We start from the raw sequence: 17616 nt of genomic DNA, 5'->3' as shown, positions 1-17616 counted from the left end.
AATTTCTCTACTAAACAGGTATGCTTGATTACCAAAGTCGTTCGCACTTTCTTCCTCTATAGACTAAAATGAAATAAATATTTAGTAGCATATTGATAAGAAGCGAATAATAAAATTGGAAAAAGAAATAACAACAACAGCAGCCACCGCCCCCACCCCCTCCGTACGCCCACGTAAACAGCTATGCCTGATTACCAAATTAGACAAACGACCGTGAAGAAAATATGAGAAATAGAAAATTGCAGAAAATTCGAAATTAGAAATACAACGAACAAAATTTCATAAAGATCAATTTTTTCAAATCAAACAGTTCGTCGTAACGAACTGTAAGTAAGGAGTGACCCGGCTTAACGGTAACTGAAACTCTAAAACACAGAATTTTAATGCCAATAGATTCATAAAAAGAATTAGATTTTAATGCTGATTTCAAATATATAAGTTTTATCAAGTTTAATCTTACCCATCAAAAGTTATGTGCCTGAGAAAATTTGGCTGATTTTCAAAAAAAGGGGGAAAGACCCCCTAAAAGTTATAGAACCTTAATGAAAATCACACCATCATATTCAGCGTATAAGAGAACCCTACTGTAGAGCTTTCAAGCACCTATCTAAAAAATGTGGAATTTTGAATTTTTTGCGAGAAGAAAGATCACGGATGAGTTTTTTTTTTTTTTTTTTTTTTTTTTTTTTTTTTTTTTTTTTAATTATTATTATTATTATTATTCCAGGGGTGATCGTATCGACCCAGTGGTCCTACAATATCGTGGGAGGGCTCATTGGAACGGAAATTAAAAGTTCTAATGCCGGTTTTCATTGACCAAAAAATGGACGGCAACTAGGCCGCCTCCCACGCTCATTTTTTCCCAAAGTCACCTGATCAAAATTTTGAGATAACCATTTTGTTCAGCATGGTCAAAAATATGATAACTATGTCTTTTAGGATGGCTTAATCCCCCGAAGGCCCGGGGGGAGGGCTGAAAGTTATGAACTTTACCTAATGTTAACATATAGTATTGGTTATTGGGAAGTATACAGACGTCTTCAGGGGGATTTTTTTTCCGGTAGGTGGGGGGTCGGGGGTTATATGGGAGGATCTTTCCATTAAGAAAGTTTTCATGGGGGAAGGAACATTGCTATGAAGGGGGCGCCGAATTTCCCATCATTATTAAAGAAAAGATCAGAAATTAAATAAAAAAAAAACAATTTTTTCAACTGAAAGTGAGGAGCAACATCAAAACTTAAAACGAGCAGAAAATATTACGTATATGATTGGGTTCACCCCCTAGTCAATACCTCGCTCTTTAAGCCAAAAATTGTTTAGTACTTTCATAAGAGCTATTTATTCTAATTAAAGGCCTTTGTAATTAAGGGGTCATTTTTAAAGAATTGGAACAAAATTCGAACTTTAGCTTAAAGAGCAAGGTATTGACTAGGGGGCGAACCCCGTAATACGCGTATTAAGAATGTATGAATTTCGAAGTTCTTTGTATTAGTTAATTTGTAAATTACATATACTTATTACTAATAAAACCGTTCATAAATAAAATTAAACAAGTTTCGAGAAAGCCATTTAACCAAATAAAAGTAAAATTAGTATACAAATTTTGTTTTAATTATTCATGTACGGTGAGCCAAAATGAAAACCAACATTAATTGAAAAACGTTCAAAAATTAAATAAAAAAAACAAGTTTTTTTTAACTGAAAGTAAGGAACGACGTTAAAACTGAAAACGAACATAAACTATTCCGTATATGAAAGGGGCTGCCCCCTCCTCAACGCCTCGCTCTTTACGCTAAAGTTTGACTTTCTCACAACTCTATTTTTTTAAACAATAAAAAACTTTAGCGTAAAGAGCGAGGCGTTGAGGAGGGGACAGCCCCTTTCATATACGGAATAATTTCTGTTCCTTTTAAGTTTTAATGTCGTTCCTTACTTTCAGTTAAACAAAAACTTTGTTTTTTTTTATTTAATTGGAGAAAGAGACGTGAATCAGGGTGGCGACTTTTGGTACTAATGTGGCATAAGTAGTCCTTTTTATGGGCTAAGCTACCCTGCTTATTAACTGTGGTATACTATTTATCCTGACAAATTGAGTTCTTTTTCCTATTTGAGCGTAAGGTACTTGCAACGAACGTGGAATCAACAACTATTTTAGCGCACGGCACATTCTTGTGTGAATTTAGCGTATTTTATCGACTATAGTTGTCTCCAAAAAATTTTCTGGGTAGCAATTTCGAGCAGGGTAAATTCGGGAGGGGAAGGGTACCCACCCCATCTCTAGAGCTTGGAAGCAGTTTTTTTTAGATTTTCATATGAAAAAATTGAAAAAAAAACCTCTGCCATCCTAGATTTTGAAAATTACCTTATTCTTGTATCTTCTTCATCAAAAAAAAAGTCGCATTATATAAGATTTTTTTTCGAAATGGGAATGTTACAGAAAGTGGTATAAATTCCGAAAAGATTAAAATACAAATTGGATGTTTTAATAGTATAGTCAATGGCTTCATCGATAGAGAATTAAAAGCAGTCGTTTATGTTCCGCGGAGTCTAATGCAAATAAACGGAATTGAGGATCCTATAAAGGGCCATAGATCCAAAGAGATTTGGTCTTAGGCACATCACACAAGGCCTTAGGCGTACAACTATTAAACGGTTAAATGACCAAACTTCATGTCCCTGAAAATGTGTATAAGAGGAAAAAAGGCTGAAATACGGGGAGGGGGAAGGGGTCAAGACTTGGCTCTTGTAACCCCTTAGATTGGTATTAAAAGATACATATAATTAACACTGAGAAAAATAACTTGCAGCAGTAAAATTATTGTCAATTATTTGGTTCAATTATTATCTTTGAAAAATTATTTTGCTGTATCAATGGTTTTTGGTTAAAAAATGGTTAAACAATGGCTAAACAACGGTTGTTTAACTCTTCTTTATTACATCTTGTTTGTAGAAATTATTCACAAATTTGAAACATACGTCAGGCGTTAAGAAAAAGTTGACATACTTAAAGGCCCATCTGAAACTGGTTGGGGCGCTTATATGGTTACATGTATAGTTGCAATAAAGGAAATAAATAAATAAATAGAAATAGATACCCTTTGAGATGCAAGCTTCTTCTGGGCTTGTTTTTGAAGTTTGAATTCTAAGAAGTTAGCAGCTGACTCATCTCCATCATCTTTTTCAGGCGGCCATCTCCATTTCCCTATTCTAACAGTCTTGGCACGACCAAATTGATCTAGGAATGGCTGATCGCCAGAGAAAAGCGGCTCCATTGGAAGTGGAGGAGGGGGTGGAACACCAGACTAAAATTTAACATTTTTAAGAACATTTAGAAAAAAATAGGTTTAAAAGGTGATACTCACTTTTTGAAGATAAAAACTTTTTTTTAATTTCTATTTTAATTCTTTTAGTCTTTGGTAAATCTTTTAATAAAAGAAAGTAAATTTTTTCGTATTTCATCCTAAAGATACATATTCAAACTGCAAGTTTATGCCCAGTGGCCCATACGATATTATTATGGCCCTGAATCATACAGGAGAAGTAACTGGAAGAGATAAAACTTATCTTTGCAGGCTTACCTTGCCATTACTCTACGTATATGCACAATGGCCAATACGACATTAAGCTGGCACTGCATGATACAGAAGAAGTATCTGAAAAAGATAAGACTTACCTTTGCAGGCTGGATATTTTCTACTTCAGACGTTCGACGACTGGAAACAGCTAGAGGCCTATTTTCAAGTGCTTCTTTCTTAACAACTGCATGCTGTTTAGATTCCAAATGTGATTTAATGGCAGATACAGATATTATGTTGGACCTTTCTGATGAAGATCTCTCATGTCGCTAATTAGGAACAATTAATTAGTAAATGACCGAATAGAACAGATAGAAAGGATGTACAATGATAGAAAAAGTAACAGCAATGATATTTTATCCTAATTGGAGAATGAAGGACTTATTTGGGGAGGCCTAGGTCACAGAGTGTTGAGGAAAACCCTAATTACACCCCTTATAAGAAAGGTGATAAGAGTGAGTGTGGTGATTACAGAGGCATTAGCCTGGTTTCTTTAGGTAGCAAATTACTTAGTATTTTGATAATTTTTAGACTTAGAGATGATGTAGACAAATACTTAAGAGAAGAACAGTGCGGTGTTTAGGAAGGGTAGAGAATGTGTCGACCAAATTTTTCCTCTTAGCAACTCCCACTGAGTCAATTGTTTTTATTTGTGTTGATTGATTGTTGAAATAAAACAGATCTCGTAATCTGTTATTAATCTGTAAGCGTATCATCTTTACGAGAGCTTTTAATATGATTCATAAGATCAGCTGATAATGAATAAACTGTAAAAAGGGCGGGTTCAAGCAGGTGCTCACAGTACCTAGCAAAGAAGACCACAATGCATAATAGTTCTACATAATATAAGTTCTACCAAATTTTGGTTTTATGTTTCAGTTGGTAAAAGAAAGAAGCTCTTTTATACTGATGCAGTTAAAAGAAAAGCTTTCGAGTCTACCAAAAGCCTATGACCGTTTTCCAAATCATGCCAGGAAATCCCCCTCCCTCCGTGTATCACTTCGACGAAAAAATTTCCCCCCTGAAGCTTTTTTCTCTCAATTTTACAAAATTATCCTTGTGAAATGTCATCCCCCCAAATTTTCACTCATAGCAACTCCCACAGAGAGTCAATTGTTTTCATTTGCGTTTATTGTTTTCATTTGCAAAAAGTGCTAAAAACACTTTTTGCAGCTTTCATTCACAGTCACTAGTGATGACACTGACTCCTGTCTCACTATCCCATGATGATAAACTATATCAGATGAAGATATAAACTATTTCATAAAGATATAAACTATATAAAGATACAAACTACATCAGATAAAGCAGTCATTGTCTATTGGAGTTTAGAGCCCAATCTAATGTTGAGGTTCCTTTTTATTTTATATTATATAAAATAAATTCTATTAGATAAAATTTTATATTACTATATTAAATATATTCTATATTATATATTATATAATAAATATATTCTATATTATTATTGTATTATATATATTATTATATTAAATAAATTTTAAACTATAAGTATCAGATAAAGCAGTCATTGTCTTTTGGAGCTTAGAGCCCAATCTAATGTTGAGGTTCCTTTTTATTTTATATTATATAAAATAAATTCTATTAGATAAAATTTTATATTACTATATTAAATATATTCTATATTATATATTATATAATAAATATATTCTATATTATTATTATATTATATATATATTGTATTAAGTAAATTCTAAACTACAAGTATCAGACAAAACTGTCATTGTCTTTTGGAGTTTAGAGCCCAATCTAATGTTGAGGTCCCTTTTTGTTATATATTATATAAAATAAATTCAATTTATATTAGATAAAATTTTATATTATTATATTAAATATATTCTATATTATATATTATATAATAAATGTATTCTATATTATCATTATATTATATATATTATATTAAATAAATTCTAAACTATAAGTATCAGATAAAGCAGTCATTGTCTTTTGGAGTTTAGAGCCCAATCTAATGTTGAGGTTCCTTTTTATTTTATATTATATAAAATAAATTCTATTTATATTCAATAAAATTTTATTTTATTACATAAAATATATTTTATATTATATATTATATAATAAATATTTTCTATATTATTATTATATTATATATATTATATTAAATAAATTCTAAACTATAAGTATCAGATAAAGCAGTCATTGTCTTTTGGAGTTTAGTGCCCAATCTAATGTTGAGGTCCCTTTTTGAAATTTGTTCAGAGAGGAAGTCCCTAAATCCTTGTCTTGAGGACATTAGCGAAAAGGGATTATCGGATCAGAATGAAACTCGGCAAGTTATATTCCAATAAAGATTTGGTACTAAAAGTAGAAACTTTTTTTAGTATAATTAATAATAAAATGAGTGAATTTAATTCGTGGTTAAATGATTGACTGATTTGTACTTCACCACAGTTAGACCGGTTTGAAATATTTGCCAATGAAACCGGTTTCATTGGCAGACTTAATGAATGAGGGGTCCCAGATTGGTCCCAAGTTGGGTTTAAACAGTCAAAAAAAAAATTAGAGTAATAGAATTGATTAGTAAATATTAATTTAGGTTTATATTTAGCAAAATATTTTCTGTTCTTTTGTTTAGCATACCAGATTTTCGTGGAAAATTTAGAAATCTGACAGGTTTCTAAATTCTGCGACTTTCATCTGCGACTTACAAGTCAAAATTCAATTTTCACTTCGACTTCGATTCAACTTCGACTTCGAAGGATATTAACTTTGTGAGAATCTTTAGTGTAGTGATACGAAATACTGTCACTGAAGCTTGGAATTAGGTTGATTTTTGTCAAATCTACACAACTCAGGAGTTTTTTTGTCAACTCCGGTAGAACTCATGGACTTCGAGGATTAACACCCATTGAGAGTTTGCCTCAACGGAAGACTTGAATTAGACTCGAATGGCTGAATTCACCGAATTATTTAATTGAATATTTCGTGTCATCTGGGTCCCCGGCTGACTGACCGTATTTCAAACAATAGGCTATACGAAAAATGTGGTTCAATACCTCTCTCTAGGGCTATAATGAAAGAAAGGTTGAGAAAGGCACGTTGTGCGGATGAAGGATGACAGATTTCCGAAGATTGTTCTTTTCGGCCAACTGTCTAAGGCTGAACGGAAAGCAGGTCGTCCTCGTTTGGGGTGGGAGGACGTCATAAAGAAAGATTTAAAGGAAATGGGAACTTCGTGGGCGGGTGTAAAAAGGGAGGCTTTGAATAGATTAGGATAGAGTAAATTGGGATAGGAATAGATTGGGATGCGTAGCTGTGTTGGCCTCAGGCGGTTTGGTGCTGCGGTGAGTTGTTAGTAGTAGTAGTAGTAGTAGTTGTGCCGACATCCGGATCCCCAGAGAGCTGCGACTTACAGCTTGAGAACCCCTGAGTTAGATTTTATTTTATTTTATTTTATATTATTATTTTATTTTAGCCAACTTTGAACACCTCAAAGACTTCAAGACTTCTGAATCTAGCTCTGGTGCAGCCGAGTTTGAAATTTTCATAAATTCGAGTTCTCATAAATCTGAAACAAACAAAATTTTTGGTTGCAATAATTTGTGACTGACATCTTCCCAATACCAGTTTTATACTTACTTCATTTTTCTCCTCAATACGAGGTATCAGCCGATCAATACTTTCAACACTAGAGTCAAGGTTTCTGCTGCTTTTTGATTTCGGCAAGACGGGTGGTGGAACTTGTTCTTTGGATTTTTGGTCTCGAGGCACGTCCGCTAATCTCCTTTCTGGAGACCACTGCTCTTGTAATGGAAAGCCTGGCTCTGGTGTACCAGTAAACGTAGCCTGTAATAAAAATCTGTTATTTTATATCACAGACAGCCTAAGAACAGCCTTTGTAGCCACTTTTTTTTACATTTTTGTTATGTGCCTGGAGGAAGTACACTAATCTCTTTTGCGGAAACCATTAAGGTTACTTCATATTGAATTTTGGCTTTCCGTTCTCCCCTTCACACTGAACTCCGTAAGCCTTCCGTAAGGCTCATCACCCTCCGTAAGACCTTAAGTTAACGTATGCGTAATTCAAAACGCAATGCTAGAGCTCTGACGGAAGAAGTTCAAAATATTTCAACTTCTTACGTTTACGTCTCTATGGTTTACGTTTAAGCAAAATGGAACTTAGATGAAAAAATATTTGAGTTTGAAGAAGCTAGAAATTGTTATATAGCTCAAAGGACCCTATTTTCAAGGACAAGCAATTTAAACTAAATTCTTTGGAAAGTCTGAGCCAAGTTTTTCATCAGCAGGAAAGAATGTAGTAAGTATAGACTGTCTTGATTTGTAGGCCTAGACTAGGATAGGCTATACTTTGATAAATATTGCTAGTTTTTTTTCAATTCTATTTGGGTTTGAGGTTAAAATAAAACCTGCTGTGGTACAGTTAATAATTTAAAATGATGTTTAGGAGATTAGTTTTGTAACTTAACTCAGGATTTAAAATGTTCTTTATGAGGTTGAAGCAAGAATAAATTTAGATTAGGATCTAATCTAATTTGGTACATTTAAACACATAGTTTGATCTAGTTTCACTACATCCTCTATAATGAAAAAAGATTTAGGATCATGGAGAAAAAATAAAGAATTTAAGTTTATTTCTTTGGCAATGCAGAAGATTTATATAGGCTATCTTAGGGATATATCCAGGACCGTTAGGGAAGATAAGGTGCACTGTCAGAAACACATGTGATACAGGAAAAGAACATAAAATAAGGAATCTAATGGTATTTTTTTTTAAGTCTATTAAGCCATTTTCTACTACAAAGCTGCTGATCTGTAATACTACCTTGCATTGTACTTCACGCAAGACCCCTTTAGCCTTGTCAACAGACTAGTTTACAAATTCTGAACTAGGAAATTCAAAATGAATCCAAGTTTCTGAGGTATGAAAAAACCACTGAAATACAATATTTTTTTTCTTTTCGAACGTACCGTTTCAAAATTCAGTAAAAAAGAATAAAATTATGGTTAAATAGCTATTTATTAGCTATTTATTAAATATTATTTGTTAAAAATGACAATTTTTTAACTGCCGCTGTAAAATGTTGAAAAATTAGAGTCATGTAAATGTAAAGTAAAATCCTTATTCAACTTTCAAAACTGAAGTCTTTGTTTTTGTCTTCTTTGTTTTAGTTTCTGTCTTTCTCTCTATTTCATTTTCTTCTATTTGTAACTGATTTTTTTGTTTCTTATCTGTATTTTTTTTTCTATATGGCGAACATGACTTGAATTATAATCGAATATATAATATGTAATTATAATCAAAATATAATCGAACGCACAGGTAGGCTAAACGATTTGTTGCCTCCATTTATCTTATTCTGTATTTCTTGTTTATTTCTATATTTATTTATTCCGTTTGCTGAACAATTCTTAAAACATTTTATGGTCATAAGTCTCAATTATTAGTTAAATTTTATTCATTTCTTCGACTAAATTCCATTTCTAGTAAGATCAAAAATCCCCAAAACGGAACCAAATAAAGAATTCCAATGGAGGCAGTTGTAGAAATCGCACGTTTCTATACTTGTCAGTATAATCTTAAAGAGCCAGAGACAGTGAAAATACTGCTACTGCTATTAACAATTCACTGCTGCGCCAAGCAGCCTGAGCTACGCGCGCTCCTCCTCCATCCCAATAAATTCCAAGCCTCCCTTTTTACAATCTCCCAAGAAATTTTAATTCCCCTTAAGCCCTTCCTTACGACCTCCCACCTCACTCAGGGATGACCTGCTTTTCTTTTCGCCCTAGAGGGTTGGCCGAAAAGAATGATTTTTGGCAATCTGTTATCCTTCATTCACAAAACGTGTCATAGCCATCTCAATCTTTCTCTTATTATAGCCCTAGAACGCGGGATAGAACCACATTTTTCGCACAGCTTACTGCTAGAAACATGGTCAGTCAGACGGGTACCCAAAAAATTCGTAGACCACTTCTCTGAGAAACGTCTAACAAATCCGTCTTTTGGAGCACCCACGTTTGAGAACCATGCTTGACAACTGTCATAACTGTTGCTTCTAATATTCTAATCTTGTTTCGTCGACTAGTTTTTTATTCTTCCAAACTTTTTTTTCAACTGCGAAAAAACACTTTGGGTCTTGGCTATCCTACTTTTAACTGAAATTAAATTTGAAAATGAAATAAAAGTAGGAATTTTCTGATGACTTTTATCAAAGCATAAAAGTTATGAAGGATAAAAAGGCTAAGGTAATTAAGAATATTCCAAGTAACAGGTGAAGAAACAGCTTCAGAGATATTTTATAACTTTCTTGGTAATTATAAAGAAATTTTGACTGATATGCCCTTTCGTTTTGAGCCTAAGTAGTTTTATTATTCCTAAGGATCATGGGTTGACTCTAAGTTGATCGAGAATGTCATGGAAAATATCAATGTTGTCTCGTAGAAACGTAATAAAAATGCATGAAAATATATTAAGGCACTCCCTCCCGACTCAAACATAAATAAAAAAGCCCCAGCTGGAAACTTACACAACCATATAAAAATCAGAAATATATTTTTTAAAATTAGAACAAAATTAGAAATATATCAAACAGTTCATGGTAACGAACTGTAAGTAAGGAGCAACCCGGCTCAATGGTAACCGATACTCTAAAAAACGGAATTTTGATACTAATAGATACATGAAAAGAATCATATTTTAATGCTGATTTCAAATATATAAGTTTCATCACGTTTAGTCTTACCCATTAAAAGTTACGCGCCTGAAAAAATTTCGCTGATTTTAGAAAAAAGGTAGAAAGACCCCTTAAAAGTTATAGAACCTTAATGAAAATCACACCATCATATTCAGCGTATTAGAGAACCATACTGTAGAGGTTTCAAGCACCTATCTACAAAAATGTGTAATTTTGCATTTTTTGCCAGAAGAAAGATCACGGATGCGTGTTTTTTTTTTCTTTTTTTTTTTTTGTTTGTTTTTTTTCCCCAGGGGTGATCGTATAGACCTAGTGGTCCTAGAATATCGTGGGAGGGCTAATTGGAACGGAAATTAAAAGTTCTAGTGCCCTTTTTAAGTGACCAAAAAATGGAGGGCAACTAGGCCCCCTCCCACGTTTTTTTTCCCAAAGTCACCCGATCAAAATTTTGAGATTGCCATTTTGTTCACCATGGTCAAAAATCTGATAACTATGTCTCTTAGGATGACTTAATCCCCCGAAGTCCCCGGGGGGAGGGCTGAAAGGTATGAACTTTACCCATTGTTAACATATAGAATTGGTTATTGGGAAGTATACAGACGTTTACAGGTTTTTTTTCTGGTAGGTAGGGGGGGGGGGGGAATGGGTCGGGGGTTATGTGGGAGGATCTTTCCATGAAGGAAGTTTTCATGGGGGAAGGGACACTGCTATGAAGGGGGCGCCGGATTTCCCAGCATTATTAAAGAAAAAGATCAGAAATTAAATTAAAAAAAAACATTAAGTTTTTCAACTGAAAGTAAGGAGCAACATTAAAACTTAAAACGAACAGAAAATATTACGTATATGATTGGGTTCACCCCCTAGTCAATACCTCGCTCTTTTAAGCCAAAGATTTTTTAGTACTTTCATAAGAGCTATTTATTCTAATTAAGAGGCCTTTGTGATTAAGAGGTCATTTTTAAAGAATTGGAACAAAATTCGAACTTTAGCTTAAAGAGCAAGGTATTGACTAGGGGGCTGGTATTGACTAGGATCTCTCGCCCACCTTTTCCCCAAACACATCCAATTAAAATTTTTAGATAGCCATTTTATTCGACTTAGTTGAAAGTTTCGGAAATTAGGTCTTTAAGGATGACAACCCCTCCCCCTCACAGCCCTTAGGGCAGGGGTTGTATGTTATGCCCTGGAGGCATATAAGGTTCTTACAGAAAGCAATGTTGTAGAAACTTCAAAAAGAGCTCATTCAATTGGAAATTGAAAGGGCTAGTGTCCTTTTTAATAGTTGAAAGTGATTGAAGGGCAACTAACCCCCGTCTCACCCCCACCATTTCCCCAAATTAGGTCTTTGAGGATGATAACCCCCTCAGAGCCTTCAGTGCAAGGGTTGTAAGTTATGCCCTGGGGGCATATAAGGTTTCTGTAAAATAGCGTTGTCGTAAAAACTTCAAAAGGGGCGCATTCAATCGGAAATTGAGAGGGCTAGTGCCCTTTTTAATAGTCGAAAGTGATTGGAGGGTAATTAATCCCCCTATTACGCCCAGATTTTTTTACGAATGGTATCAAGTTTTCCATTTCGGGTCAACTAGAGGAGGTATGAAACTAAACTAAATACTACTATTTGTGTCCAGATTTTTAAAAGGGTGTATGTTTTTAAAAATTGCTGAAAATTTTTCTCCAACCTACAAATAGCAGGCCAAACTATAAAGTCTTACAAAAACAAGTCTTACGTATAAACAAAATCGAATGTCTTCGATTTTCTTTAAACGCCAGTACATGGAAGTGTTTATTTAATATGTGAGTTTTGTTTCCTATTTATTTATATTTATTTTTTTGTTTTTTTTCTTTCTTTTTGTGTGTTTAATATGTATTATTCTGATATTATTCTGATATAAACGAGCAGAAATTAGCATAAGTAGGGCTCATAACCCCAATGCCTTCCCAAAGCCAGAACATAATGTGCACTTTACTGAAAAAATGCAAATGAATGTGCATTGTCAGTTTAATATACACATACTGATATTTATTAATCAGAATCTTAATATTATATGATATATTAAAGTTATAAAAGTAAAAACATTTATATTTTTTAAGTAAAGTGCAAATTATGTTCTGGCCTTGGGAAGGCATAGGGGTTTTGAGCCCTACTCATGTTAATTTCTGCTCGTTTTGAGCTTGACTCGGTTATTTATTGTAATTTCTGTTTCGTTTTGAGTTTCAATTATTTATCGATGCTGATTTGTGGTAGTTTCACGCTTGGCTAATTATTTGATTTATTTTTGCTCATATTTGGTTTAATGGAATTCTTTACTTTTCTTTGAAAAACCTGTTTTGTGGAAAAAGTTTTTTTTAATTAATATTAGAAAAAAGAGAAGCTACGAAAAAGAAAAACGGTATTAGAAAAAAAAAGAAAAGTAGAAATATATATTAATCTTAAAAATCAGGAATATATTTTTTATGAAAAAGACTTCCGTGTACAGTTTCACTGCTTTTGGCTGTAGCGGGCATCAGATATGAAAAAAAGAATTTGAGTGAAAAATAAACAAAAAAAGCTACAAATGTATGATGCCTAACAGTTTAAGAAGCTGTTGCTTTTCTTTGAAGGTACAGTTCCTTTGCAAATCAACAGACTGTCGATGTTAGCATCAATTTTAACTAATTAGATTCGCTTTTTTATTCTCCCGTTCAAACGTGGCAGCGACAGCGAGAATGTGGTATTACCCTAAAATCTTCATTATTCTGAAACAACCAAAAGATAAATTTAAGAAAATCGCAATTTTCAGGTATGAACGAACCTGAGATGGGCCCAGGGGGAGGGGGAGGTTCTATTTTATGTCCTCGGCACTTAAAACTCTGCATATCGTTTCTGATTTTTACTTTTTTCCCTTTTATTTCATCTTCTTTTATTTCTTTTTCTATTTCACTATTTTTAAATTTTCAGATATTTTACCGTGCTGTCTTTGTGAATTTGACAGCCATGTATCTTGGTACTTTAAAATTATTATAATACCGTAGATGCCGACCGAAAATGTAACCATCTTTTTCAATAAGAAATCGAAAACATTTTGAAACTAAAGACAATCTTAAAAAAAGAAGCAAATTGGCAAACAAAGTAGAAAAGGAGTCTCTTAGTTTGCCAGTGGTATGCAGAACACCACAAGATAACGTATCCCTCAAAAATGGAAGCCTGCCAAGACGGGATCCATTCTCCTAATCATCGTTGCAAAATATGCTGCAACCTAGTAAAGAACGAACTCTAGCTTATAGGAACCAAAAAACTTACGAGCTAAAAAAAAAAATGTCACGTGAGGAGGCATTGTCATTTGAAGCTTATTCAGAAATGGTAGCTATGCCTTTCATTAATTTTAATGGTAAAAGCGTATTTAAAAAACAAATCTATAGGAATTCCGAAAAATAGCCTGAGCCCCGCAAAAGTGGTGTTAGATCGAAACAAAAACTGGACAATAGGAATCTCCCTAACCGAACACTTTTAATAGAAAAAGTACAGTCCCCAATCCTAAGCAACAAAGAAAATAAGTTTTCCACATGGGAAGCATGGGATGTGTTCTTTTTTTCCGTCACCGCTAGTGGGACTCTGAAACATGACAAAGAGATCTTAAAGGACTCATTTGATAAGAGATTGTTATATCTAGTGCTTTTTGTAATTAACAAGTGATCCACTGAAATCTAGACCCTCCCTAAGTTTCGAAAACCTCGGTGTCAGTCGGTAAATGAGACAATTTTACCGACTCAAATTTTTAGATTTGATTGAAAGCGGCCGCTATCTCGACCTCATTCGGTAATTGGAGCGGCAAAATCGACGGAAAACAATGGATGACTCAATGAAAATTTATTCGGTAGCAACTTGTTGAGAACTTCCGGCTTGTTAATCATTGGGGTTCAGTTCAGTTTCACGATTGATTTCAATTGCAAAGAACAACTTTTGCTAGGTTACACTTCTGTCTTTCACGAGGTAACAAAAAATTGTTATCAGATATTTTCTGTTAACAAATGGACGACGTAGAAAATCCTCTAACCGGAAAAATAGTTTTCTGACACTTCTAAAAAACGAAGATATGCAACGTATTCGTCTGATTTGTCTAAATAAATTATATTTTTTAACAAGAACCTCTAAAGTTATGGAATTAGCTATGGAAAGTTATGGAATAAGCAAGGGCCAAAGTCAATTTTCATCCTGCTTTAACCTTTTCACCCTCGACTAGTGCTTGTACAACTCAAAACTATTAGAACCAATTAAGGTTTAAGTTTTTTAAAGATTGTTATATCTAGTGCTTTTTGCAATTAACAAGTGATAATATAAAATTCAAATGCCATTTTCAGTAAAAATTGCATGATGACGTAACATACCTTGCTATTGATAAGTAATTTAACACACATATCTTTTGAAAAGTTCCTTCTCTAGGGTATAATGACATGTTTTAGCGGCTCCACGGTCTCAATCCCTGTGGTGCGTTCTTTACTATTATTAATTAAAATTAATTATTATTATTAATTATTACTATTATTTTAGGACTTACTGCACTCTGTTGAAGTAGCTGTTGCAGTGCTTGATTTTGTGCAATTAGTTGCTGTTGGATCTGCATATTCTGAGCAACTGCCGATTGAAGGAAAAGTCTCTGCATATTTTGCTGCATAGCAGTGATGTTTTGCATTTCAAAGCCACCTGGAGTTGGTGACATCATTCCTGGTATTACTGACGGTGGAAACGGATATCCTATAAAAGTTTGTAATTTTTATTGAAGGTTTTGGATATTCTATGGAACTACTAGCTATTAAATTAGATGAAGAAGGTAGATGAACTTGGAAATACTATACAACAACAACAACAACAACTCAACTCACCGCTGCACCAAGCCGCCTAAGGCCAACAGAGCTACGCACGCTCCTCCTCCACCCCAATCTATTCAAAGCCTCCCTTTTTACACCCGCCCACGAAGTTCCCATTTCCTATAAATCTTTCTTTATGACGTCCTCCCACCCCAGACGGGGACGACCTGCTTTCCGTTTAGCCCTAGATGGTTGGCCGAAAAGAACAACCTTCTGCAATATGTCATCCTTCATCCACACAACGCGCCCTATCCACCTCAACCTTTCTTTTATTATAGTCCTAGTGAGCTGTATTAAATCATATTTTTTGTACAGCCTATTATTTGAAATACGGTCAATCAGCCGGATACCCAGAACAATCCGTAAGCAATTTCTCTGGAAAACATCTAAAAAATATTCATCCAATTTTCGGAGCGTTCTTGCTTCAGAGCCATATTTGATCACTGTCATCACTGTAGCTTCTAATATTCTAATCTTGGTTTGCAGACTTATCTTCCTTTTCTTTCAGACTTTTTATAACTGTGAAAAAACACCCTGAGCCTTGGCTATTCTATTTTTTAACATCTTCACTGCTTCCACCATCTTTACTAATAATACTACCAAGGTAAGTGAAGCTGCCCTACCTGATCAATCTTTTCATTACCCAACGTCACCTTTTCATCTTCACTTATTCCTAGCCTTAGTGACTTAGTCTTCCTAACATTAATTTTCAAACCAATTCTAGCACCCTGAACTCGCAAAACTTCATTCATTTTTCTCAAACTTTCACCTAGGATTTTGAAATCGTCAGCATAATCTAAGTCCAGGAGACTTTTCCCTTCCCATTTTACTCCGTAGCCTCCTATTGCCTTTCCTTTGCTCCTTAAAATAGATTCCGTAAGAATAATCCATACAAAAGGGGATAGAACACAACCCTGATTAACTCCTGATTTAATACAAAACCAGCTGCTAACCTCATTTCCTACCTTAACCACAGCAGTGTTATTCTCGTACATAGCATTAATCACTTTAATGTATTTGTCTGGTATACCATAGAAGGATACAACCTTTACTAAAGCTCTTCTATCAACAGAATCGAACGCTTGCTCGTAATCTATAAAACCGAGGACCAAAGGTGTTTGAAAACTCAGGCACTTCTCAATTATTAATATAAGAGTGAAAATTTGGTCGACACATCCTCTACTTTTTCTAAAACTGCAATGTTCTTCTCTTAAAAATTTTTCTATGGCATCTCTCAGTCTAAAAAGTATCACATTACTAAGTGATTTGCTACCTACAGAGACCAGACTAATGCCTCGATAGTTACCACACTCAATTTTATCACCTTTCTTATAGTGACTTAAAGAAAGTTTTCCTAAAATCGTCAGGTACTTCCCCTTTTTCAAAATCATATTCATAATCTTCAATAACTTATTTCTGACCTCAGAGCCACCATATTTAAGAAACTCATTTACCACCCTATCGGCACTTGGAGCCTTATTATTCTTTAATCCTTTTAGTACTGTTGCTAATTCCTCCTCACAAAACAAATCTTCCTTCACATCCAAGGTATCAAAAACTTTTTCATTTTCCTCTGTATCTTTTCCTGCAACTCTATCTCGGTTAAGCAAATTCTCAAAATGTTCGGCCCATCTCTCTTTACTTTTTTCCTTATCGCTAATTGCGACAACGCTCCTATCTTTAACTGGGACAAGTCCGGATTGACTACTCCCTCTCAATTTGTTAACGTGCCAGTACAAAATTTTACTATTATACCGTCTAGCTGCATCTTCAAGATCCTCGGCAATTTTATCCATGGCTTCCACTTCACACCTCCTTAGTTCATATTTTAATGCTTTTTCCACTTTCTTTACATTTGTTTTGTTTTCATACGATTTATCGCTCAGATAATTCTTGTACAAGTCCTTTCTCCTTTCTATTAAACATAAAGCCTTTTCACTAATATTCTTAGCTGCAGTTCCAGCTTTCTTCCCTAATACACCTTCAGCAACTTCACAAATTATTTTTCTAAAATTATTCCAACCATCTTCTACAAATCTTAAACTCTCAAGTTTAGCATTCAGCTGTTCCTGGAAATTTTCTCTCAAATTCTTATCCTGGAGTCTACCAACATCATAACTTCCTGGAAGGTAGTTACCCTTCCAAAATTTCAGCTTTAAGTTAACACTAGACACTACTAGACGGTGATCTTTACTTTTAACATCAATAACAGCACTCCTATATTTCCTAGTATCTTGTATTGCTCCTGCCAGTCTTCGGTTTACTATAAAATAATCAATAAGGTTTACTGTCTTACCATCACGTGAATACCATGTTAACTTATGAGCCATTTTTGACCAAACACTGTATTGGTTACAACTAGATTCTAATACCCACAAAATTGTAAAAGTCTGTATCCATTACTATTTTCTTTTCTTACACCAAATTTACCTAGGCTGGGATACCATCCATCCCTATTTCTACCAACCTGGGCATTAAAATCTTCCAGTAATAACATTATATTTCTA

General features: G+C 34.1%; 1 protein-coding gene across 1 annotated transcript in view; it reads right to left on the bottom strand.

The window, feature by feature from the left end:
* LOC148953711 (unconventional myosin-XV-like) overlaps positions 1–17616 on the bottom strand; it is a 548203-nt gene that overhangs the window by 200195 nt on the left and 330392 nt on the right. The window contains exons 29-32 of the mRNA XM_089108456.1: positions 14800–14996; positions 7191–7397; positions 3674–3844; positions 3096–3302 (exon numbers count right to left, since the gene is read on the bottom strand). Coding sequence (XP_088964582.1) covers positions 3096–3302; positions 3674–3844; positions 7191–7397; positions 14800–14996 — 782 coding nt within the window. The remainder of the gene's footprint in view (positions 1–3095; positions 3303–3673; positions 3845–7190; positions 7398–14799; positions 14997–17616) is intronic.

The sequence above is a fragment of the Artemia sp. Qi Xiang Cuo genome, chromosome 3 (assembly GCF_049724085.1).
Source record: "Artemia sp. Qi Xiang Cuo chromosome 3, ASM4972408v1, whole genome shotgun sequence".
NCBI classification, from domain to species: Eukaryota; Metazoa; Arthropoda; class Branchiopoda; order Anostraca; family Artemiidae; genus Artemia; species Artemia sp. Qi Xiang Cuo.
The sequence above is the reverse complement of the archived record's forward strand: the minus strand, read 5'-3'. Positions and strand labels throughout refer to the sequence as shown.